This window comes from Anolis sagrei, chromosome 1, assembly GCF_037176765.1.
Source record: "Anolis sagrei isolate rAnoSag1 chromosome 1, rAnoSag1.mat, whole genome shotgun sequence".
Taxonomy (NCBI): Eukaryota; Metazoa; Chordata; class Lepidosauria; order Squamata; family Dactyloidae; genus Anolis; species Anolis sagrei.
The window spans coordinates 285,960,284-285,984,267 of record NC_090021.1 but is presented as its reverse complement, the minus strand read 5'-3'; the positions used below and the strand labels follow the sequence as shown (position 1 = coordinate 285,984,267).

Here is a 23,984-nt window from a genome sequence, read left to right as displayed (position 1 = left end):
CCTTGATTTAAAATATAAATACAACAAAGGTTGTGTTCTTTGCCACTACCACCATATAGATGAATGTAGCAGGAACAAGAGGAACACTGTATATTTAAAATTATGGCAATTGTACTGGCCCATGAAAAAAATCTGAATAACTTTTTTTAAGTCACAATGGAGAAATTGGTTCTGAGCTTTTGCAGAGAAGCAGAAATATGCTGAAAGTAAAGCAAATGTTACAAGCTTCATGTACAATACATTAAGCCTTCAAATAAAGACTCAGGTACCTCATTGCAGACTAATTAGATTCTATCATACTCTGTGCTAATATAACAAGTATAATGAAATAAAGCAACAAAACCACTATTAATATTTAAGCAGCCATTCGTTATGTACTCCTACCTCTATAGTTAATTGGAAATGACAGGCACTTTGAAAGACACCAGCATAACAAAACTTAGATATACTGGAAAAGCTGCAGTCTTTAGAATGCTTATATGATTGGATTCTGAATTTTAATTTTACCTTTGAAGAATGTAGGACGCAGCTATAAAACCTCCTGGCGTTTTAATATGCAGGACATATTTCAATTCTACTTGGAACAACTTATGCAGATCTTTTTGCTCCCATATTCACCTTTGCAAGCCACCCTGGGAGCCAAATGTTAGCAGACTAATAAATGATCACATACCCCTCTGCACAAAAGCAGAACTTTAAATCATTTCACAAAATATTATTTTGTGACACTGTAATTTAAGAGCAATATGCAGGAGGCATAAATCACAATTCTAATATACTTCAGTGCAGATTCTGTTCAGTCAATGGAAAGAGATGAAACCCTTACCATTTCTCTTCGTCTTTCCTCTTCCCTCTCAGATTCTTTTTCATATTCTCTAGCTTTCTTTCGTTCTCTGATCTCCCAGTTTTTAAGGCGCTGGAAGAAAGCAAATTGCTTATTTCATTATTCACTGGAGAAGCAAAAGTAGTCCTTTTCAGAATAGCAAATCTATCCATATTTATTTTATTCACATCAGCCAAATCATTCATTCTGATAAACAACTCTATTGTTGAATACTACCACATGATGACAATAAAGGCCACAATATCTGCAAAAATTAGAAACTGAGTTGGATCCTAACCTCTGGGACCAATAATCTAATCAAAATGATCAGCACACTCTCCTTGGAGCAGCGAGGGAGTAAAGCACATGCTGGGAAGTTGCTGTTCAACGCACTGCAGCTGCAGGAAGCCCTGGTGGAGATCAGATTCCTTGCCCACCACATGTAAATCTCTCACTTGCTTTAGGACCAAACCCCATGGATAGGGAGTGACTTCCAGGATACCTCTTGATAAGCGGCTTCTTTTTCACGTAGCTTTCTTTCCAGTTTACGACGCTCATAAGCATCTTCTTCGTCTTCTTCTCTATCCCTTTTCTTGTCCTTTTCGCGTTCCCTTTCCCGCTCTCTTTCTCTTTCCCGCTCTCGTTCCCGTTCTCTCTCTCGTTCCCTCTCTCGCTCTCTTTCCCGTTCCCTTTCTCTGTCTCTGCTTTTCTCCCTGTGAACAAACGTAATACCAAGTGATTAATTTATGAAGTTTTCAACATCTAACACAATGGATAACGAAGTTTAAGTCTAAGTAATTCTGCAAGATAACTGAAGTGTAAAAAAAGTGATTTAAACTGCAAATAAGGAAAAAAATTAACAGCTTTTGGATTCATTGCCATTGCTTATGAACAATCATCAGGCAAAAGATCTTTTGAACAAGGATAGGTTAACAATTGGTTGGCTTTCAGTTACCACACTAACAAGTCTTTGTAACTTGAATAGGGTCCAGCTGGCATATAGGGGTTAAACCTTCTTGCTATGCTGAGAATGGGGCTTTCCCTGCTGCCAACCAAACTTTAGGAAGGGGCCTGGGGGACAAGGCAGAATTGCTGTAATCAAATTACTGTATTTCTTCAGTTCTAACACACACTTTATCTTATCTTATATATTTTTGTGGTGGCAATGGAACTGAAATTAGAATGCGCCTTACAACTGAAGAAATATGGTATTAGTTAACAAAGAGCCACCTGCTTTATTACACACTATTGTTTGGGAAACTGGAAACTGTTCTGGAACTATTTCCCTTCAAAATTCAATGTTAGCAATGTTATTTAAAAGATACATAACACAGAATTATTTACCTGTTATTTTTTCTTATTATTTGTTGTTATTTTTAGTCTATTTATGTGATTTATGCAATGTGTTTATACTATGTGTTGGGTTATTGTTTATATGCCTGGGCTGGGGAGATGTTGTGGTGTTTTTGTATCATGTAGTCATGTTTTTTTACCTTTGTTTGCTGCTTTGAGTCCCACCATAGGAGAAAAGCAGCATAAAAATAAATAAATAAATAATACCTAGATCTGCTCCGATCCTTGTTGCGGTCCGAGCTTCTTTCACGGTCTCTGTCGCGATCTCTTTCCCTGTCCCGGTCTCTGTCTTTAGTGCGGTCCCGATCTCTATCCCGTTCTCGTTCGCGCTCCCGTTCCTTCTCCTTCTCTCTTTCACGCTCCCTCTCTCTCTCTCTTTCACGCTCCCTTCTCTCTCTTTCACGCTCCCGTTCCCTTTCTCTTTCACGGCGTTCTTTTTCAATTTCTTGTCTCTCTTTCTCCTTTTTGCCTTTCTCCTCCTCCAATTTCTACAAACCAAGATGTTTATCAAAGTTAATCGGTAGCAATATTTGGGGGCCCACCTCCCCCACCACGCAGAACACCCAAGGTTGGTAGTGAGCATATCAAAATCACCAACAATTTAACATTTTAATTAAATACTTTGCTTTCAACTCATAAGAATGAAAACAGAGTTACATTTCGTGCAAAAGCATATGTCTAACATAGATCAGCAATCTCCAACCGTGGTTAAAAAGGCAGTGCTTATTTCATATGTAATAGTAGTTGGATATCGCATTGCCTGTAATAGTTCACAAGCAATTCTGAATGCAGTAAGACAGAATAGCCTGAACAGAAACAGAATTTTTAACAGTTAATCCTGCCCTTATAGACAATTTAGTAGGATACTGACCAGGTCAAAACAGGTGATTACCACATGCTGCAGTCAAACCAAATTCATTCTATGTAAGGATAGAAGATAAAGCAACATCCAACTACATAATAAAGTATATAACTGAAACAATACTATCCTACTTCATTTTGCATATATGCCTAAAGTATATTCTAGACAAAAGGAACCTCAATTAGGAAAAGGTTGGCAATCACAGAAAGACTAAGATATTGTTCAATGTTTTTTAATTTTATTAAACAGAATAGCATTCTTTTATTGAAAAATACATGCCTATTTCCAAAGCTCCCATGAAGACAACAGAAAAATAAAATTGCACTAAAATGATAGATAATTGCATCCTTGGAAGCAATTGGTGTGTGTTAACTTACAGATGCTGTGCTAGGACATGGACCGCCAACACTGGATTAACCTTGCCTACAAGCTATATTTCTGGGAGGAAGAGCAAGTACATGGTTCACAAGTAAACCAAAAGGAAAAAAATAACATAAGCCATGTATGAGCCTGATGGATGCCAAAACATTATGGGTATGATCCTTCCATGCGAAAATGTTGTGTAAGGAAGGATTTACACAGATCATAACAGAACACTTTACACGCATCTTCTGTTTTGTATATATGCGCAATTGGCACAATGAGGCCATTTCAGGTAATGGGAGGATGGAATTCCTCTCTTATATCCCCCATCCATCTCACTTTTGCCAAATGGTGAATGAATACAATCTGCTTGGATTTCTAAACTAAATAGTGGAGGTAAACAGAGATATAAGAGGAGTACATATGCCTCCTATTCTGGCCTGTTTAATAAGCACAAGGTAACAGAGCACTGTTATTCCTTATTGGGGATACTATACCAGTGTGAGGCAGGATCACACCGTAAACATTTTCTTTGCAGTTTAAATAGAGGAAGACAGTCGAATCGGTCCCATTGGCACCATGTGCTTCTAGTGAAATTATAAACTGGAACAATAAATGTGTGCATATATTTCTCTCTTTTAACAAAGAATTCAAGACAACTTGAAAAACAAGCTTACCTCTCTGACAGTCTTCTGGAAATCACTCATGGACCAGAGAACCAAAAATAAGATAACAACAATAAAACTAATAGACAAGAGATCAATGTATCCAACCACCATGATAAAAAGATACTAAAAACGAAATATGGTCACGATGGCATTAGATACATTGAGCCCACAAAAAAAAATGGTCAAGAATGGGAGAAAACAGCCATTATAAGGAGACAGAGGTGAAGGTGTACAAGATGTGGGAGATGTGACAAATCTAATTTCTAAATGAAGTGTTCTTGGATAGGATAAATCCATCTAATACCGACTATTATAGTATGCTATGCAAACTTTCAAAGGCCAACTTACCTCAAATTTCATATACATTTACAGAAATGTTTATACACTGAAGGGGTTGATACTTACAGATTATTGTTGTTTGAATAAGAGCAACATTAAATTCCTGGATTTTCTCCTAAATTTACTCTATAGTAAAAGCCATGATCAAAAATTGTCTTGATTTCAGCTCTTTAGAAAAAAGCAGGTTTTACATGACAGATTTTTTGATGGATGGCAAAGACTGAACTGGCACTAATTTCATATTAAAATTTAAGTAATAGGCTGCTTCCATGTAAACAAAATAATATGTGGTAGGAAGAGATGGGGAAAGGATCACAGATGGATGAATAATGAATAAAGAGTATAATTAGAAAATATTAAATCTTACCTTATGTTCTCTTCAGACTCATCTGTGCTGTAAATGGACGCCCCCTGCAATTCTGATACTCTTACATTCTGAATATTGTTTGTAAACTCTAACCCAAAAACATGCAAAGGTTCACTGTGCTCATAGGCCAGCCCCTTTTTTTGAACATCCCACCCAATATAGGAAATGGCCCCTTAAAATCAGTCTTTTATTTTAAAAGGTAAATCCAAAATATTACCCATAGTATAGATCAAAGGCGTAAAAAGCCCAATTGCTTCTGAAACAGTGAAGCATTTTTGTTTGTTTTTTAACCACATGAATTATATTATATTATAATAATATGGGGCTTGGAAATAAGACTATGTTTCACCACTCATTAATGTTAAACTCCCAAAATAGTTATCCTCAGGTTCTCATTCCCAAGTAGTATTGGAATATTTTGCATTGGTAGCAATGTACATCAATTTTTACTTTAAAGTTAGATATGCAAATAAGCATGATTTTATAACCAGAGATATATTACCATTCTGTACCTTCAAATCATTACACAAGTATTAGCAAACATAATGCACTCGTTTCAGGGGTAAACACTTCATGGGCATGGAGTACTCGAGCCTTTGTGGGCAGTTGTTATTCTGTTAAAAGTTAAACATCAAAATACAGTGCATGCATAATTTGCATTTCACCACCCTTGCACCACCCTTCCCAAATGGAACACATTAATAAATTCACGTTACAGGAACTTCTGTAGGTGGGAACCGTGAGGTAGGATTTGCTGTGTAAACGTATTTCCAAGCCAGTTACCCCTTTGCATATTTTTCTGAGGGGGCATCCATAAATAATAAAAAAACAGAAGCTCATACTTACATCCTATTCCATGTTACTTTCCAAGCTGTGTTTTTCATCTTGCATTAGTCACCATATGATCTCTATCATAATGGTGGGGGTCAATGAATAGATTAGCTTTATGGGAATTTACAGTTCTTCCATGCATCTAAATTTTGGTAAAATCTGATAACCAATAGCCTAATTTATTTTACCCCCATTTTCAACTCAGAGCTAAGTTAAATCTTAAAATTAAATTAAGCATTAGAATTGTCTGAATGTTGTAGGGGTCAACGTATGTTCCAGAAAGCAGCCTAGTCTAATTATGTGGGCTTATAAAAATAGCATTAGCTGCTTTGGATTAATTTAAAAGAAAAAGTAGAGAAGAGAATGTTTTTAAAATAAATATAATTGTGTTTGATAAATGACTGCAATGCAATCATTAGAAAGTTGAAAGATTAGCTATAAGATATTAGATCAGCCAAGTGGAAAACTTTTCTTGACTTTTTAGATACATAATCTTGCCTACAATAAAAAATTAAGTGATATGGTTATGTGGTTCTCTAAGGGGGAGGGGGCTTGTTTTGTAAAAACCTACTTTTGCATTAGCAGCAAAAACAAGTATATTACCTTGTGAGTATCTCTGAATTTACTGATCTCTCGGGATATCAGGTCCCTTTTGTCTTCTTCCATTTCTATAGCGTTGATATCCTCCTGTAACAGAGAAGGGGAAAGGGGGAGAGATCGGGAGATAATATATTAAAACCCATCTGTACAGGAATAGGAGAACCAAAAGAAAAACTAAAGGTTAGATGTTCTGAACCAGTCTTGTAAGAGATAAATAAAGGCCGTCTGCAGTACCAAACCTCACAGTCTGATGTTAAATGAATGAAAAAAAAATTAGATGGACACAAGTCACAAATCTGGTAACTAGCAGTAAACAAAGTCATTGTCAAAGCCTACAATGTAAACGAACCTTGGTGATGAGTGGATAAGGTATCAGTGGGGCCACTGGAAATCTGCGGAAAATCTGCGGAAAAATCCACGGAGATTTTTTGTTTTTAAAAATAGATTGCACACTACTCTGAAAAAAACAATGTTCTGTATGTTGGTAGAATAAGCAATAAAGTATTGCCGTGACCTTTGGTCTGACTCAACAAAATTACAGAAGAACCTCGCTAATTGTCCTTTTACTGATCTACTTCTCAGCAAAGGTTTACTGGGTGCCACCTCACCCTGGAGTGTCTCCATTTAAAATTGTAGGATTTTATTAGCACACTAGGAGATCTTGCAAGCTAAGCTATGCTTGTTAAGAAGTGGCCAGTGCTTTTTTTCTTTTTGGTATTTGAAGTCTGGTTTGTTTCTTACTCGCTAATTCGCAAAATTACATAGTCTTAAAAGGGGATTCCCAATAGCTACTGCAAATTAGCGAGGTTCCCCACATCTGAAATCAAGAGTCAGATTTCATTTGTCATTTTTACCCACATACTCAAGTCTCCCACATTTACTCTCATCTTTTCAACAGTCAAAATGGGCAAGGGAACCAGCTGTGAAGATAAGCATTCAATAAAGGGGACAACAGTGTCTCAAAACCAGCTTTACATGGCACCCACCCCAATTTCCTCTTCTCTCCCACCATGCAGAGATTATTTAATTCAAAATCCTATTAAAAGCAAGAGGTGATGTTCATGTCCCATCTGCATTCCATGAAATCCAAAATGTATTTCCACCTTCTCAAAGGGTGGGAAGAAAAGGATAGGGTTACACAGTTCTTTGTTGTGACAGAACACAATCATTTAAAGTTCAGCCAAGTCATTTAGCCATGGCTCCATATTCCCTAAACTAGTATACTGAAGGGATATGCTCAATATTCAGTTTCCGTAAAGGGCTTCCTATAAGTAACCCTTTCAGCACTCTTGCATAATACTAGATTATACACATAAACACAATCCATAGCATGGATGAAATTTAAATGGAAACTGGCCTATAAAGAGGTACAAGAGTGGTAGAATTTCATTGCAAAAGTAAATTCTCAAATTACTGGACCCTAAAAAAACAATTAGGGGAGAGATTACATACTTACTCCCTAAGTGAGAAGTATTGCACTGCTTTTAAAATAATTCATTGGCAGTCATAGATAACTTGCGGGTGGCTACCAGTGAAGCATGCCATAGAAAATAAAGGAAAAGCTCCAGGACCAAACCAAAATTCAATTTTGAACTCTAATTGTGACTGGCAGATGATACAGCCAATCATTGAAACAAACATAATGCGTATTCAAAGTTGTACTTTGCATTATTCCTACCAGACATTACCCTTTTAAACCCAGAGGAGAAAATATTTAGCTCAACCATTTGCAAGACCATCCACAAAAAGTGGATTATAGCATCCTGTGCCAAATATTACACTTTAAAAATGGAAATCAGTTGGTCCAATAGCCAATATTGACAAACCAATTTATAGCAGTGTGGCTTCATGCCTTAAAGATAACAGTCTTTTTAGATATATGCATACATATGATTAAAACAGGACAGTGAAGAAAATTCAAGATGCCCAGAGTCAACTGAAGTATGGCCATTATGCAAGTACAAACCCTTAAGACCCAGTGACTTAAATCTTTTAATACTGAACAATACAGGCAGGATTTCTGCTTTTAGACTCTGAAAAACAATCTGCAATTACTTCAATACATGTATTTTAGAAGGGATGAAAGGCTGAATCAAACCTGCTGAGATTCAAACCCGCAGCTCCAAGAAGTTTGGGCACTGAAACTCTTTTGTATACAGACCTACAACATCCATAAGGTTTGGCATCTAGAACTGATTTTATTTCAGTATGAAACATGAAAACTGTTGCTAATGTCAAGACTTGTTGATTTGTGTTCTCATCAGATGCTTTGAGCTAATATACTGGCACAAGGTCTGGCCCTTATGTAAGGAGAGATGAAGTAAATCTGTTTGTGTCCAAAATCAAAACACATACGTCCTCCTTCTTTTCCTTTTTCTTCTTCCTGGGATGAGAATCAGACTCTTGGGAGGGGGCATTGAGCTCGCTGGAATATTCCCGTATTAAAACTTCAATGGCCCCTTTAATTAGCTGGTCTCTTCTCTTCGTATCTTCATCAAGTGCTTCATCATCATCAGTTGTAGGTTCTGGCCTGGAGTTCTAAGAAGCAACACAAATTTTAAAGTCAAGTATATGAGGTATGGCAGTGCTCTGTTCCAGATATTTATGTTATTGGTAGTTTGTATTTCTCTTTCATGTAAATAGCGCATGTAACAGTCATACAAGTCTTAAACTGTATATTTGCTCTGATCTCACAAAGACAATATACTGGCATCGCAGTAGAATTTTAGAAACGTAGTTAGTGAATGCAGAACAGATATGGTACAACAAAAGAGCCAAGTTAAGACAGGAGAAGGGTATTAAGAGAGATACAAAAAGCTGACTGGTGGATCTTTCACAAATGCACAGAAACTTCTTATATTTACTGCTGGGGGTGCACAAAACAACCAAATAAGCAACAAAATAGCATTTGTGCCTTAAGAATAACTTTTTTTTAAAAAAAAGTATCTACTGACAACCATAAACGTTAATAAATTAGAATGCAGCTGTCATTCCTACCCCCACTGCAGTTCGAATTAAAGATGCTGACTGACGAAAGGGTTAAAGGCAGGAGTTACTGTGAGCAGTGCTGTTCCAATGTGCACCTTTTAGGATGTAATACCTCATCTTCTTTTCCCTTAGACCAGGGGTCCTCAAACTTTTTAAACAGAGGGCCAGGTGACATTCTCTCAAACTGTTGGAGAGCCAGATGATAATTTGGAAAAAAAAAACCCATAATTTTAATTCCTATGCACACTGCACATACCTTATTTGTAGTGCAAAAAACTCTTTAAAACAATACAATAATTAAAATAAAGAACAATTTTAACAAATATAAACATATTAGTATTTCAATGTGAAGTTTGAGCCTGCTTTTGGCTGATGAGATAGGATTGTTGTTGTGGTTGTTGTTGTGTGTTTTCAAGTCATTTCAGACTTAGATTGACCCTGAGTGAGGGCCGGGTAAATGACTTTGGAGGGCCATATCCGCCCCCCCCCCCCCCCGGGCCTTAGTTTGAGGACCCCTGCCTTAGACTCTTCCATGAGAAGCAAGTTAATAATCATTGAGAGCTAGAAAAGGAGTTGCCTCTTTGCCCCCTTTATACTTGAAGTAAAAGCACTGTAGGTTCCTTTACCATATAGCTGCCAAACACATCACAGCTAGTTTGAAAGGTGTGAAGGTGGTAGGCATCACTGTGCAATAGCTCAAATGATACTACCCACCTTTGCTGTTTCAAAGAGGGGAGAAAAATGATGAGTTATCACACTCGCTAAAAGGTGAAACTATACAGCACATACATCTGTTGAAGTCTGGTTCAATAACTGTCTAAAAAGACGATAACCCTAGGAAATATGCATGCTTTTCCTCTACATGGTTGCCCACAAGAGTTCCAAATGTCAAACCTATGGATTCAAAATGACTAGAAAAAAACCACACGATTCCCTCATAGAAACAGCCAGCTAGTCGAGTCATGCAGAAGAGAACCTGAGGGCAAGTGCCAACAATTTGCTCAAGGCTATTTTCAGATCAAGTCATGGCTGTAATCTGAACTAATCTGAAACATAATTTGCACACTACATGAAACCAATGCTTTCCCAGCAACATTTACTGTTCTTTGTTATTAAAAGTTACTTCCAGTCCTTTAAAATTAATTGCAATAGAAAAGGTAGTGTTGTTTATCAACTCATATTTTTCTGCAAGCATAACTTTGCTTGCTGGTAAATTTTAAAGACAAATTTAAAAAACCTACAAAATGGAATCTCACCTGAGAATCCAAGATAGGTGTCCAGTCAAGTGTCAGGTTAAGAAACAGAATGGGAAAGGGAAAGAAGCACATGAAGCGGCAGTAAGTAAGAAGTAGAGATAGAAGGAAAGAGGGGATTTCAGCTGGAACAGAAGCTCTCAGATCATAGATGATCAACCTGGAAAGAACTAGAAGGTGGTAGTGACTAGGTAATATTAAAAAGGGAACCAAAGTGCTAATCAGGTATGGAAGCTGAAAAATTTCAAACATTTACTTTCTCAATTAAAAAAAAAACCTGGATGTAATACTAAAAGAAGAATTTTTAGAGTTTAAACACATTATTAGACCATCCAGTCTGTGAGCAAATTCACTCAAACTCACTCTTAATAGTGAATTTACCTTCCTGTTCTACAGCCCATAAGAAACACAAAAGCACTCCTATTGTGCATCCTGTTTCATGATTCCCAAAGGCTAGCAATTGAACATCTAAAGGAAACTACATTAAAATTAGGTCTTGACTAATTACAATCTTTACTCATTCTTTTTACACAGTCAACAGTTCACAAATCAAAACATTTAATTCTTATCCACTGCTAGGCAAGTTCTCCTGGTATACTTGATAGACACCATTCTGCAATGTCAATCCCTTTTGTAACTAATAGTGATATAATAAATTAGTATGTTTCAATCACCAATGTCTATCAGTGTTCTCTATTCACTTCTGTGCCCTGAAGCCATCACATGGAAAGGTGCACTCTGAATAATACCTGCTGAAGGATTGAAACCTGCTGGAGGAAGTTTCCACTGTGCCATACCAATATCATGGAGAGAGCATTCTCTGCTGTAGCATCTATCTTTTAATGACCCAACAGGCACCAATATTGCTTTCTCCCCAGCAACGAATTAAAACATGGCTTTCTCTTAAAGCCTTTGGGGGCCTAAATGATTTTTTCAGAACCAGTATACATATAGTCATCCTTCCAGATTTGAGGTTTTGACCTTTGCAGATTTGATTCTTCCCATATTGTATTTGATATATTCTCTCTAGAAATCTTCCCAGTGTGACTTTATGGTCAACTTCCTCCAGGCATGCTTATAGTCAGCTCTGGCAGCTTTGCAAGCCATGCCCATTCTTCAGGGACTGCAGAATTCCATGCCTGCAATAACTGTGCTAACTACAATGTGCATGAAGTGAGGGTGCCGAGGTTTGGACTGTCAAAACTCATAGCAAAACGAGAAACAAAGAGCACGGGAACAGCATGGCTACTCATTTATAAATGAGATTACAGTCAGCATAGCAGATAAAACAGGAAAAGAAAATATGCAAACTGAGTATGAGAAAGAATCACATTTGATACTAAACTTTATTATTTCATTATAATTCAACCACCTGCCTGTCAAGTTTAGGGAATGTACTTTTAACTTTGGTTTAGAGTAGACTGAGACTTTAGCAAAAAGACAAACAGCATACATACCCCATTGGAAGACCTTTTCTTTGCCTTCCATTCATCTAGCTGAGCTTTTGTCTTGGCATCAACTTTCACAAGTAATTTCTTTTCTCCAATTTGAAGATCATGAAGTAACCTGAGTGCACGGAGGGTGGAATCTGGTTCTTTATACTCACAAAACCCAAAAGCTAGAAATAATAAATAAGATTTTTTTTAAAAAAATCCAACAACCAGAATTAACAATGTATACAAATGCATAGGAAAAACTCAGGGCTGCAACTATTTTGGCAATTTTACGAGTTGTAACACAGTGCAGATGACATACGATAGTTAACGCATAATTTTAAAAGAAAACTACTGCATAATGAGTATATGAGAATAGAATAGGAAAAGTAAGTCCTTCTAAATGCTGTCAACCAATCTGATGAAAGCAGAGGGACAACAGATTCCCTTCACTTGGGTTAATATGGCATTGTATGGGTTTCACTTATACTTTTAGCTATCAATTACAGTGCATCCAGCACTGAATGTAAACAGTAACACTGCTAATTTGTTAGCAGGCTAGGACAACAGAAATTGATGCAGAAGTTGGAGTCCACCACTGGTGCTTTCTCACCTCTGTTTTTAAACTCTGGTTGTGTGAGTGTCAGCATTTCAGAAATACTAAAATGTAATACACATATCTTTATATTTAAAGAGCCAAAAGTACATACCTTGAAGTTTTCCAGATGCTCCTTGAACTCTCTTCCAACTCAAAACCAAACCACATTTCTGTAAAATATTATTTTAAAATCATATTTAGGTAATAGATGATTTCGCACAGAAGAACAATCATCACACCTGAACTTCTGAATAAGGAAAACAGTGTTAATTCTAAAGTGAAAATCCCAATAGATGAATAGATGCCTACTTATTTTGAAAGTGAATAATCAGATTCCTTGGGACCTTGGTTGCTTGTAGAGGCATCTCCCAAAAATTTCATCCCATGTGATGAAATCTTTATAAGAGGCTCTTTTAAAAATATTTCCCCATTATCTCAAATAGGGCTTGTAGTAATAACACGTAGGACATTCTCAGAATTGCACTCTTATTTTGTCTATGGAAGAATGCAAATCTTCATGAAAAATGTTGTTAGAGAACATCTGCTCTCTTTGAAGCCAATCTGACATATCTTTCAATGAAACTAGGCTCCAGAAAAGAAGTTCTGATTTTGAAACTGTGAATAATTTGTTCCCTGAGCAAATTTGTTTCCACTAATGGAGACACTATTACATGTAACCTAATACATGCAAATAAATAAATTAGCACACCTGCTTGTACTTTATCTGTAGGGCTAAAGTATCAAGCAGTATTGGGTTAATGTGTACAATTACAGCAGGAATGGGAAAATACAAATACAATATATATTGGTTGGCCTGCACCTTCCAGCATGGCTATATTGGAAAGGGCTATCTAGATTTTCAGACTAAAGTTTGGAGGCCTGTACTTTGGCCATTACTGTCCCCAAAAGCTTAAATTCAGAAACCTGTCACATACTGTGACCATGAACATTACAAGGTACAGCAAACCCCTGGCCCTCCAGATGCTTTTAATTACAACTCCCAAAAGTCCCAAACAACACAGGAAATTGCAAGAACCTACAAGAGTTGTAGCTGAATAACATATTTGGATAGTGAAAGGTTATTTACACCTTCTCTGGAAAGTTTCTGCTGATTAGATGAGGTACTTTTGAGGACTGTATGAAAATGCTGTCACAGAAGTGAACAGAACAATTCTACATGCCCATGAAGTATCATAAGAAGTATTTTAAATGTTGGCCCAAGCTAATGTTTTAAAACCAAAACAGTAAGTACGAGGGAACTAATAAATGATACCAACATATTGAAGAGAAAACATTACAAAGATAGGCTATGAAAGGCCATTTCACTTACAGCAAGAAGCTGACGTATAAGCATATCTGATGCCTTTTCAGATATATTGCCTACAAAAACAGTGGTAGTAGGACCACTATTTTCATCGTTTTCTTTGTTCTTTAGACCTGGATGGTCCTTTCTGATTCCCATGTGCTTTCCAACCATTGACACGGCAGTTGGGACTAATACCTGAAAATATAAGAAGAAATGCCTGATGAGTAAGCAAATTTTAGGATGATAACTTATTAACTCAAACAGAATCGGAAATATACAAGCAGCTTGCTATCAATATGCTAGACCAGGGGTTCTCAAACTTCTAAAACTGCTGATGCCTTTTTGAAGGAAAAGTTTCTCATGAAGTCCTTATAAAATGCATTGCATTTTAAAATTTGACAGATGGGCCAGACCAGTGGCAGATGGATAGGGAATGGTTGTGTAAATTAACTGAAAAAATATGAACAAATTCCTATATACACTGCACATATATTGTTTGTAGTGCAAAAGAAAGAATACAATATCTATTATTGTTTACCATTGCCTTCTTCTGAAATATAGCCTACAGCATCAACTACTTTCTCCTGGTTGGGGGAAGGGAGCACATGGCTGCTCCCAGCATGCCTTTGAGGCAGGCAGAGGTCACCTGCAACAGCCAGCCAATGGCATCCTCATACTTTTGCTGCTTTGGCAAGCTGGGCACCATCCTAATGAAAATAGCTAGGCCTGCTCCCTTGGATCGGATTGGCAGCTGATCAAAGTGGCTGACAAGACTATTCAAAGGAGAAATTATGGGGTGGGGGAGTATTTTCATGGGACACACCTAGCATCTACAGGTGACACACTAGTGTGTCACACAGTTTGGAAAGCTCTGCATTACATCTTAAATAGTAGGCAAAGAGTATGCATCGCATCACATCTGAAATCCTGCGACTGCGTCCTCCAGAATTCTGGAGCTTGTAGTTTAGGGGAGGGGTATTTAAAATGTCCCAAGATTCTGCAAGAGGCAGCCATGGGATTTCAGTTGGGATGCATACTCTTTCAGCTCTAGTGTGATAACGCCATTAGTCACATCTTGATTTCATTACTGTAATACACTGTGCATGAGGATGGGCTTAATGAAAGTTTGTAAATTTCAACTGTAGTCTGATTACTACTAGACTGCTGATTAAGGACAGCACAGGTTTTTCAGGCTATATGGCCATGTTCTAGAAGCATTCTCTCCTGACGTTTCACCCGCATCTATGGCAGGCATCTTGTTACAACAATTCCACTAGCTACCAATCTGCTTCTGGATGCAATTCAAAGTGACGATTTCAATCTATAAAGCCCTATACAGTTCAGGCTTTTTGGCTGGCCGTTATTTTCCCATAAGAGACTTAATGAGTTGCAGGAGAGGCACCTCTCTCTATCCCACCACTTTCACAGCTATGTTTGTTGAGAAAATGGGAGAAGACCTTCTCTATGGTTAGTCCCATGCTTTGGAGCTCTCTCTCCATACATGTTAGGATGGCTCCTTCTTAGTCTTCCTTTCAAGGATAGGTTAAGAACACTTTTTCCAGTAAGATTTTAGAAACTGATTTCAACAAAAATGACTTTTATGGCACTGTTTTTTTTTTAATGTTTTAGATTTTAACTGGCATTATTTATTTAATTAATTATGTTGCTTTTTAAATCTTGATTTTGTATGTTTTTAAATACAGTACATGCGTGGAATTCGAGCCTGGGGAAAATATAAGATATAACGAAAGTAACGGGTGGGATGAAATGGACTGCTATACATTATACTTACTGTTGGTGCAGGAGCCATAATACCCATTGGCACAGGAATCATTGGCGTCCCTATGAAAAGAAGGTGTCAATACTTTTAGAGCAAGAATAAACCATAAATCTCTTTTGTGCAAACATGTACATTTGAAAAACTGTAACAATATTCTAAAACAAATGTTTTCACTGTTGACACAAAGCACAATGAAAGTATGCTGATAACATTCAACTCTATTTCTTTCCACCTGCTGCTAAGGAGGATGTTCAGGTCCTAAACTGGTGCCTGACAGCTGTGATGATCTGGATGATGGCAAGCAAATTAAAACTGAATCCAGACATGACAGAGGTACTTCTGGTCAGCCGTAAGACCGAACAGGGCATAGGGGTAAAGCCCTGAAGACGCAGGTTTGCAGCTTGGGAGTTCTCCTGGATTTATCGCTGAGCCTGGAACCTCAGGTTTCAGTGGTGGCCACGGAACCAGTTGCACAATTAAAACTTGTGCAACAGCTGTGCCCATACCTTGAGAAGCCAGACTTGGCCTCAGTGGTCCACACTCGTGTCAAATCTCGAATACACTACTGCAACGCACTCTACATGGGGTTGCCTTTGAAGACTGTTTGGAAGCTTCAAGTAGTCCAATGGGCAGCAGCCAGGTTGCTCACTAGAGTGGCATAGAGGGAGAATACGATCCCCCTGTTGCGTCAGCTCCACTGGCTGCCAGTCTGCTACCGAGCAAAATTCAAGGTGCTGGCTTTAGCCTATAAACCCCTAAATGGTGCCAATCCAACTTACCTGTTCAAACACCATCTTTCTTTATGAGCCAGCTAGAACACTAAGATCTACCGGGGAGGCCCTGCTCACAGCCCCGCTGCCTTCGTGGGTGCAATTGGCAGGGACAAGAGACAGGGCCTTCTTGGTGGTGGCGCCTCAGCTGTGGAACTCCCTCCCCCATGAGATTAGATCAGTCCCTCCCTCCTAGCATTTAGGAAACAACTTAAGACCTGGCTATTCAAGCAGGCATTCGGTGAATGACAGAAATATGGAAATATGGAAGTAGCTAAAGATAACCTCGGGATTGATGCAAGGTCTAAATGTTTTACATTGTATCTGTGATTGTTGTTTATAGTTTAAATGGTTTTAATCTATTATCATACGCTGTTGATTTGATATGTGATGATTTTATACATGTGAGGCATTGAATTTTGCCACTGATTATGTTGTGAACCACTCTGAGTCCCCCAAGGGATGAGAAAAGCGGTATATAAATGCAATAAATTAATACATAAATAAATAATCCTGATCTACATACATTTTTATTAGTGCATTGAAAATATCGCTGTTTTCACAGGCGTCTGATATAACTTACCAGGAGGTACAGGTGGAGGAAAACCTGGGAACTGTGGAGGTGGCATTCCAGGTGGAAGAGTTGGGATACCCATAGGAGGGCGATTCAAGTGAGGTGGAAAAGACATGTTTAGCAGTAACCTGGGGGGAAAAAAACCAAGGTGATCAGCTTAAAATGTATTCTGCTTTACTGCTGTTACCAGTCTTTATCCATGCTGCTCCCAAATAAATAGCATGCATTAAGCCAAGTAAAAATTATAACTCTACTGATTTGCACCCAAAACAGGACTTATACAATCTGGTGAATCTTCTCAGATGTACCTATCATGGTGCACTCTTCAAAAGTGGTTTCCATTATTCTTCATGCCAATCAAATTGTTAATATGCCATTAAAAAAACAAACACAGGCATATAACAAAAGACAGGACAGCTGTTTTTGTGCATTTTTCTCTCAAGATGTATATGAATGATAATAATCACAATCAGTATTCAGAAAACATTAGGTCTTTTTCTCGCAAATGTTAGCTTTTATTGAAACTAGATTAAAAAGCAAGTATCTGGATATGCAGGGCCCCAGTCAGTTAGACCTTCAAAAAAACCAGATACAAAGTTCAGTGAAAATTATACTGGAATATTGCACCCTACAAATGAAAAACTAGGATCAAAAAATGAATAATGCTTCTAAATAGGTAGATAATGGATTTATATCACCTCAGCAGTTATGTAATATGGTAACATTTGATGGTGTATGTTTGTAACAATAAATCCAGTAGGATCTGGCAAATTAGCCAGAATCATTTCTGTGGCAGATGCAATCCTTACATTTTATAAGTATATGAGTCACCTACGGGCCGAGAGAGTGCGGTATACAAATAAAGTACATAAAATAAATAAATAAATATTTCTAAGTGTATTTTCCACATTTTCTGTTGTGTACTTAAAAGCCATTTCTGATTTTTGTTAACCGTAAGGGTTATTTCTTGGCAAGATTTGTTCAGGAGGGTTTCCCATAGCCAACTTCTGAGATTGAGTGTGATTTGCCAAAGGTCATCCCATGGATTTCCATGGCTGAACAGGAATTCAAAACCTGGTCTCCACAGTCATAGTTTAAATGCTCAAATCACTACATCATGCTGGCTCATACCTTTTACAAAAACATCGTAAAGCCTTAGAATAGACATTCTGAACATTTATTAAACCAATAAATTCTGAATTATTGTCTCTAATTGGATTCTTCTTCTAAGTAGACAATATTCTGTCATTCCTCTAAAGGAATAGGTAGAAAGCAGCTATGAAGCCTCCAGTAAATCTCTTGCGAACTTCAGTTCAGAAAGTAAAGACTTCTGATTCCCAAATATTTATTAAGGAAATCAACAAAATTACTTCCTCTTAGTATAAATGCTATATGAATTAAGAAAAACTGGGGTAATCAAGAGTAGATGGACTATTAGCTTTGATCATTTCTGGTACTCACAATGAATTCCTAAATCAAGTATTATTTAATTCTAACTGAATGTTTGTATTTCAGGTTCTAATAAAAAGCAAAGCACATCATGTAAAACTGAAACCTGCCCACACATCTTCAAGAACACATTATTCCAAAATACTGTTAATAATAAATATAGCTAAATCCAGTTACTAAGAGATATAGAAGTATGGACTACTATGCAGTATTACAGTTCCTCCAAGGAGGGATAATGTGAAGTATCTGCTCAATTGCAGCAGTCTATAGTCTAGCAGAGATTTGTGTGCTAGAGAAGTTATGGGACTGGAAATAAGGAGCTGGAGGAAGAGGGAGTATTACCGTTTGGTGCACTCTGCATTTATGTTCTATTTATGAGAACTCTGGCTCTAACCTGAGAAAAGTTAGAACTGTAACATTCTGCTGACTGAACTACTATTGTCAACAGAACTGAGACCGTTCAATGGGAGGACAATTTGCTTTTCCCTCCTGAAGTTTCCCAATCTTAAAATCTGACCCAGAGAACTGGAGAGCCCTCTTGGTTGGATTTTTAGGAGATTCAGGGGGTTAGAAAGCACAAAGGTAGTAATAGACATCTGTCTATGATGTTTGGCCAAAGCCAAACTTAAGAATCCAAGTGTTCAAAAACCTGAAAAAGAAAAAAAAATTGGGATACATGTTGCTTTTACTCTTTGTTAACCGAGATTAAAACTACTTTTAGTTTGTTCAAACTTTCTAACTAGGTTGATGTTTCAAAAGCCCTGTAGATTAGTTATATTAGGCTTCTCCAAAGTAACATAAAAACCTGTGACTGAGAATGTTACATTCAGCAATATAATTTAATGGAGACTTCAAAGTTTAGTTTGAGCAATTAAAACATTCTGGATGGCAAAATATTACTCCTGATTAACTGGCAACAAATTTTTAAAACTGTCGATTTGTTCAAATATTTATCAACTCTGTTAATGAATTGTACTATTTTTAAAAGAGGTCTTATTTAAAAAACAATGCTTGCTACAACATGTGCATAATACAGTTGCATAGCTGTTGCTACAAAAGTAATACAACAATTATATGCAAGTATGTGAAGATGTAATAAAGGTTCATAGACTGGACCGACAGGCCAAGGGCCCACCATATTACCTTCAGCTGTTCGGGGTTTGAGGTTATTTGACAAGACTCTCCTTCTACCAACAGTAGGAGTAGTCTAGTAACTATTATCAAACTGGCCTTTTATGTAATAGTGCTTCTTCTTTTGAACACTATCACTGAATCCATATTTTAATTATCGTACTTTCACAGCTTGTTGAAAAAAATTTTATTCACACGGTATGTTATTTTCTTGCAGCAATCCTGTAAGAGTAAGAAGCACTGAACGCAGCAAGACTTATTTCTGAAGAGATATGTACTATAAATTTGACTAAAACATTTAGAAAATCTAAATGCTATGACTATATTCAAAGAATATGGAAACTAGTCCTGGATAGGTTACGTGTTCCCAGAGTATGTTGAATCGAATTTTGGATGCTGTGATATTATTAATAATGTTTTTAACTGCCTATTTATATTTATTTATTATTTATTTATTTATTGCACTTATTGACCGCCACTCTCAGCCCTAGGGCGACTCGTGGCGGTGAACAACAACATAGAAAAGTCAGTTTACAGTAAATCAAAACAGTACATAACAATCTACTACTACATAACATATACTTATGCTAAAAATCCGCTTCGTCAAGTCCTGGGGTCATAGTCAATTTCCTAGTCATAGTCCATTCCGGTCATCATTTCCTATGATATAGCACTCAATTGAAGGCCTGCTCGAAGAGCCACGTTTTCAGGCTCCTACGAAAGGCCATAAGGGAGGGCGCCTGTCTAACTTCAGCAGGGAGGGTGTTCCACAGCCGGGGGGCCACCACCGAGAAGGCCCGCTCTCTCGTCCCCGCCAGGCGTGCCTGTGAGGCAGGCGGGACCGAGAGAAGGGCCTCCCCGGATGATCTCAAGGTCCTCGTGGGCTCGTAGGCCGAGATGCGATCTGCAAGGTATTTTGGGCCCATTATATTTAATGTTTTAGTCAATGTTTTAATTGTGTTTTATTGCTATGTTGTGTGTTGGCATTAAACTGTTGCCAGTGTAAGCTGCCCTGAGTCCCCCCCTTGGGGGTTGAGAATGTTTGAAATAAATAAATAAATAAATAATATATCTAACTTGTGTAAATGGTCAGTTTTAAGTAAGTTTTGTAATAATAAACAGATTACACACAAATTTGTTATAGTTTTAGTAATAAGGACCATATAAAAACTTTTAAAAATACATATGTATATACCTTACAGTACCCATATGGAATGTGTTTTATGTTTACTTCAAAAATGTTAGTTTAATCATTATTTTGTAATCTGGTGGCCTCCAGACACCCTAGCGGCCTACAAATCTCATTTCAATCCTTGTCTGAGCTGTTGATTGTAATAAATTATTTGTTCATTCCAATACAACAATGTTAGTTACAATTCATACATCTACAAGACACAAAGTGTAGTAAAGACTACCGTAATGTAATCAGCTTACACTAGAATACAGCTTAGGTTTAACAGATGTCATCTGAGCTGGACTAATAAGACAAAAACTATTACCATATTTACTCAAATTTAATCCTCAACTTTTTTGGCTAAATTACCTTGCCAAAATTGGGGTGTGCATTAGATTCACGTCATATGGCAATCTTAGTGTTGAGACAAAGCAAAAGGGGGAGCTGCACCTGGAGCTCCTCTTTGAGGGATGTCATCTCTAATTAAATGGACATGGCTCAATGCTATGAAATTCTGGGATTTGTAGTTTGGCGGGGTATTTATTTATTTATGGCATTTATATGCCGCCCTTCTCACCCCGAAGGGGACTCAGAGCGGCTTACAATATATATCTGTAATGCACATCCCCCCCCCCATCACAAAGATCACACTTTTTGTTGCTGTACATTACATTCAGCAGCAACTTTATTCATTTATTTATTTGCATTAGATTCAATGGCCTATTAGATTTGAGCAAACATGGGGTCAATGTAGATACAACATAAGACTTTTTTGGGTCTCACCAACTTGTGATCTAAAACACAAACGGGCAAGCTAAGAATAGGTGGAAACTATAAACAATTGCTGTTTTAATCTAGCCAGTGCACAATGATGATGAACCAGGTAGCTGAAATATTTATAATGTGATTTTACAAGATTTCTCTAAAGATGCTTTATGATTTACACAGGATCTCCCAGCACTGAACTGGACTTTCAGTCTAATTCATGCACAGCTTCATGGGAATTCAATTTCAAGCAAATACTTTTAAAAATTAAAGTGTTTTAAATAAATTTTATGGAAGTTTTCTACTCCATCTACAAAACATCACAATGAATCACCTTTACTAAGAAGAAAATACTACCTTAAAGCAATTACGATGGCTCTGTTCTATAATATGAGTAAAAACTGTACAAATCCTAAAAAGCCATGTTTTTGTTTTAAAGCCTGTGATACTTAGGGTTCTTTGACACAGCTCTGGGAAGTCTCTCATTCAGAAGTCAAAGGGCCCTCCCACACAGCCCTATATCCCAGAATATCAAGGCAGAAAACCCCACATTATCTGAGTGTGGTCACAGATAACCCAGTTTAAAGTAGACATTGTGGGATTTTCTGCCTTGATATTCTGGGATATAGGGCTGTGTGGAAGGGCTCTTAAGAGATGTAGGAGATCAAAGACAATAAGTCAGTATGCATAAGTAGACTGGGGCCCCCTCCACAGTCATATAACCCAGCATACCAAGGCAGAAATTCCCACAATATCTGCTTTGAATTGGGCTATCCATACTGCCATATATTCCAATTCAAAGAAGATAAAGTGGGATTTTTATTCATCTGTGTGGAAGGGGCCTGGGTTAAAAATTGGTATTTCAGGTTCCTTCCACATAGCTGAACTAAATCCCACATTTTCTGCTTTGAACTGGATATATGGCAGTGTGGACTCAGATAACCCAGAAGCAGATATGGGACCATTCTACACAGCCCTTTTGTTGTTCAATCGTTTCTGACTCTTTGTGACCTCATGGACCAGCCGACGCCAGAGCTCCCTGTCGGCCATCATCACCCCCAGCTCCTTCAAGATCAATCCAGTCATTTCAAGGATGCCATCCATCTTGCAGCCCTATATCCCAGAATATCAAGGCAGAAAATCCCACATCATCTGAATGTAGACTCAGATAACCCAGTTCAAAGCAAATATTGTTGGATTTTCTGCCTTGATATTCTGGGATATAGGGCTGTGTAGAAGGGCCCTTTGTGGGATTTCTGCCTTGATATTCTGGATTATATGGCTGTGTGGGAGGGCCCTCAGAAAGCTTCAGCCTTCGATCTATATCTTGCTCAGACATCTGTCCTTAAATGAGCAAAAAAACCTACAAAGGAAGATTGCAAAGAGAAATTGGAACCCATCCATAACAGGCAAAGCAGAGACAAGGATCCTTTGGCACACTAATATAATATTAGTTAACAAGCCAGATTCATGAGGGGCCCTTAACCAATTTATCATATCTCCTTTCTTGCAGTAAACTACATTCCAGTAACTACCTCCACATTCATATCCATGCACATTGTCCTTAGGCAATACCTTCCTTCCTGCCTTTGTTTCCAATCATTAATACTGAACTTATCACCTTACCACCATAACCACACGTTTTGCATTTCTATGGGGATTCACACAAACTCAGGGCCCTTCCACACAGTCATATAACCCAGAATATCAATGCAGAAAATCCTACAATATCTGCTTTGAACTGGGTTATCTGAATCCGTACTATCATATATTCCAGTTCAAAGCAGAATATGTGGGATTTTATTCAACTGTGTGGAAGAGGCCACAGTCTACCTATAAAGTTCAGTTCCTAGGCATTTCACTCTATGCATCTGAGGAAGTAGACGTAGGGAGCATCAACACTGTAGAATTAATGCAGTTTGCCACCACTTCAGCTGCCATGTCTCAATGCTATGGAATAGTGAGAGATGCACCAGCACTCTTTTGCAGAAAAAACTAAAGACATAGAAAAATTACATTTTTGTGCCATGGCAATTAAAGTGATGTCAAATTGCACTAATTCTACAGTGCAGATTCAACCTTTGTCTACAGAAGCTGATGCTACCATCTTCTTTCTCTCAGGTATGTTTCCCTTTGCATATGCATATATGGTTATGTCTTTGAATGTCTTATACTTCACATGATATCTAACATCCCTGAGACATTTGTGGTAGTTGCACATCCCAACAATTCTCTACACTTTGTGCAGGATCTGAAGGTACACCCACACTGCAGAATTAATGAAGTCTGACGCCACTTTAACTGACATGGTGAAGCACCAGCCCTTTTGGGCAGAGAAAAATATATCCTCTCATGATGTTGGATCTATATTAAAATAGTGCAAAAATGACAGAAGTGTGAAAGATCTTCAACCTATATAGGAACTTTTGAAATAATAGAGCAAATACTCTTCCTGAACAGTCTGAAAAGAGAAAGATCTCTCTCAACTCATATAATGGCAATAGAAGTTTGTGTTTGAAGTCTGTTGTCAATGTTGACTTCTATAGCATATGATTTC

The 23,984-nt window shown here is 37.6% G+C and overlaps 1 protein-coding gene across 2 annotated transcripts in view; it reads right to left on the bottom strand.

Annotated features, from left to right (window-relative positions):
• The window catches only part of RBM25 (RNA binding motif protein 25), a 35,266-nt gene that overhangs the window by 10,450 nt on the left and 832 nt on the right, over positions 1–23,984 (bottom strand). Inside the window, exons 2-12 of one of the 2 annotated variants that reach the window (XM_060761369.2) lie at positions 16,918–17,036; positions 15,577–15,626; positions 13,809–13,979; positions 12,591–12,648; positions 11,905–12,065; positions 8,562–8,744; positions 6,556–6,609; positions 6,210–6,293; positions 2,384–2,664; positions 1,326–1,536; positions 827–916 (exon numbers count right to left, since the gene is read on the bottom strand). In XM_060761369.2, coding sequence (XP_060617352.1) covers positions 827–916; positions 1,326–1,536; positions 2,384–2,664; positions 6,210–6,293; positions 6,556–6,609; positions 8,562–8,744; positions 11,905–12,065; positions 12,591–12,648; positions 13,809–13,979; positions 15,577–15,626; positions 16,918–17,023 — 1,449 coding nt within the window. In that variant the 5' untranslated portion in view covers positions 17,024–17,036. The remainder of the gene's footprint in view (positions 1–826; positions 917–1,325; positions 1,537–2,383; positions 2,665–6,209; positions 6,294–6,555; positions 6,610–8,561; positions 8,745–11,904; positions 12,066–12,590; positions 12,649–13,808; positions 13,980–15,576; positions 15,627–16,917; positions 17,037–23,984) is intronic. The other variant, XM_060761361.2, reaches the window with a different exon arrangement.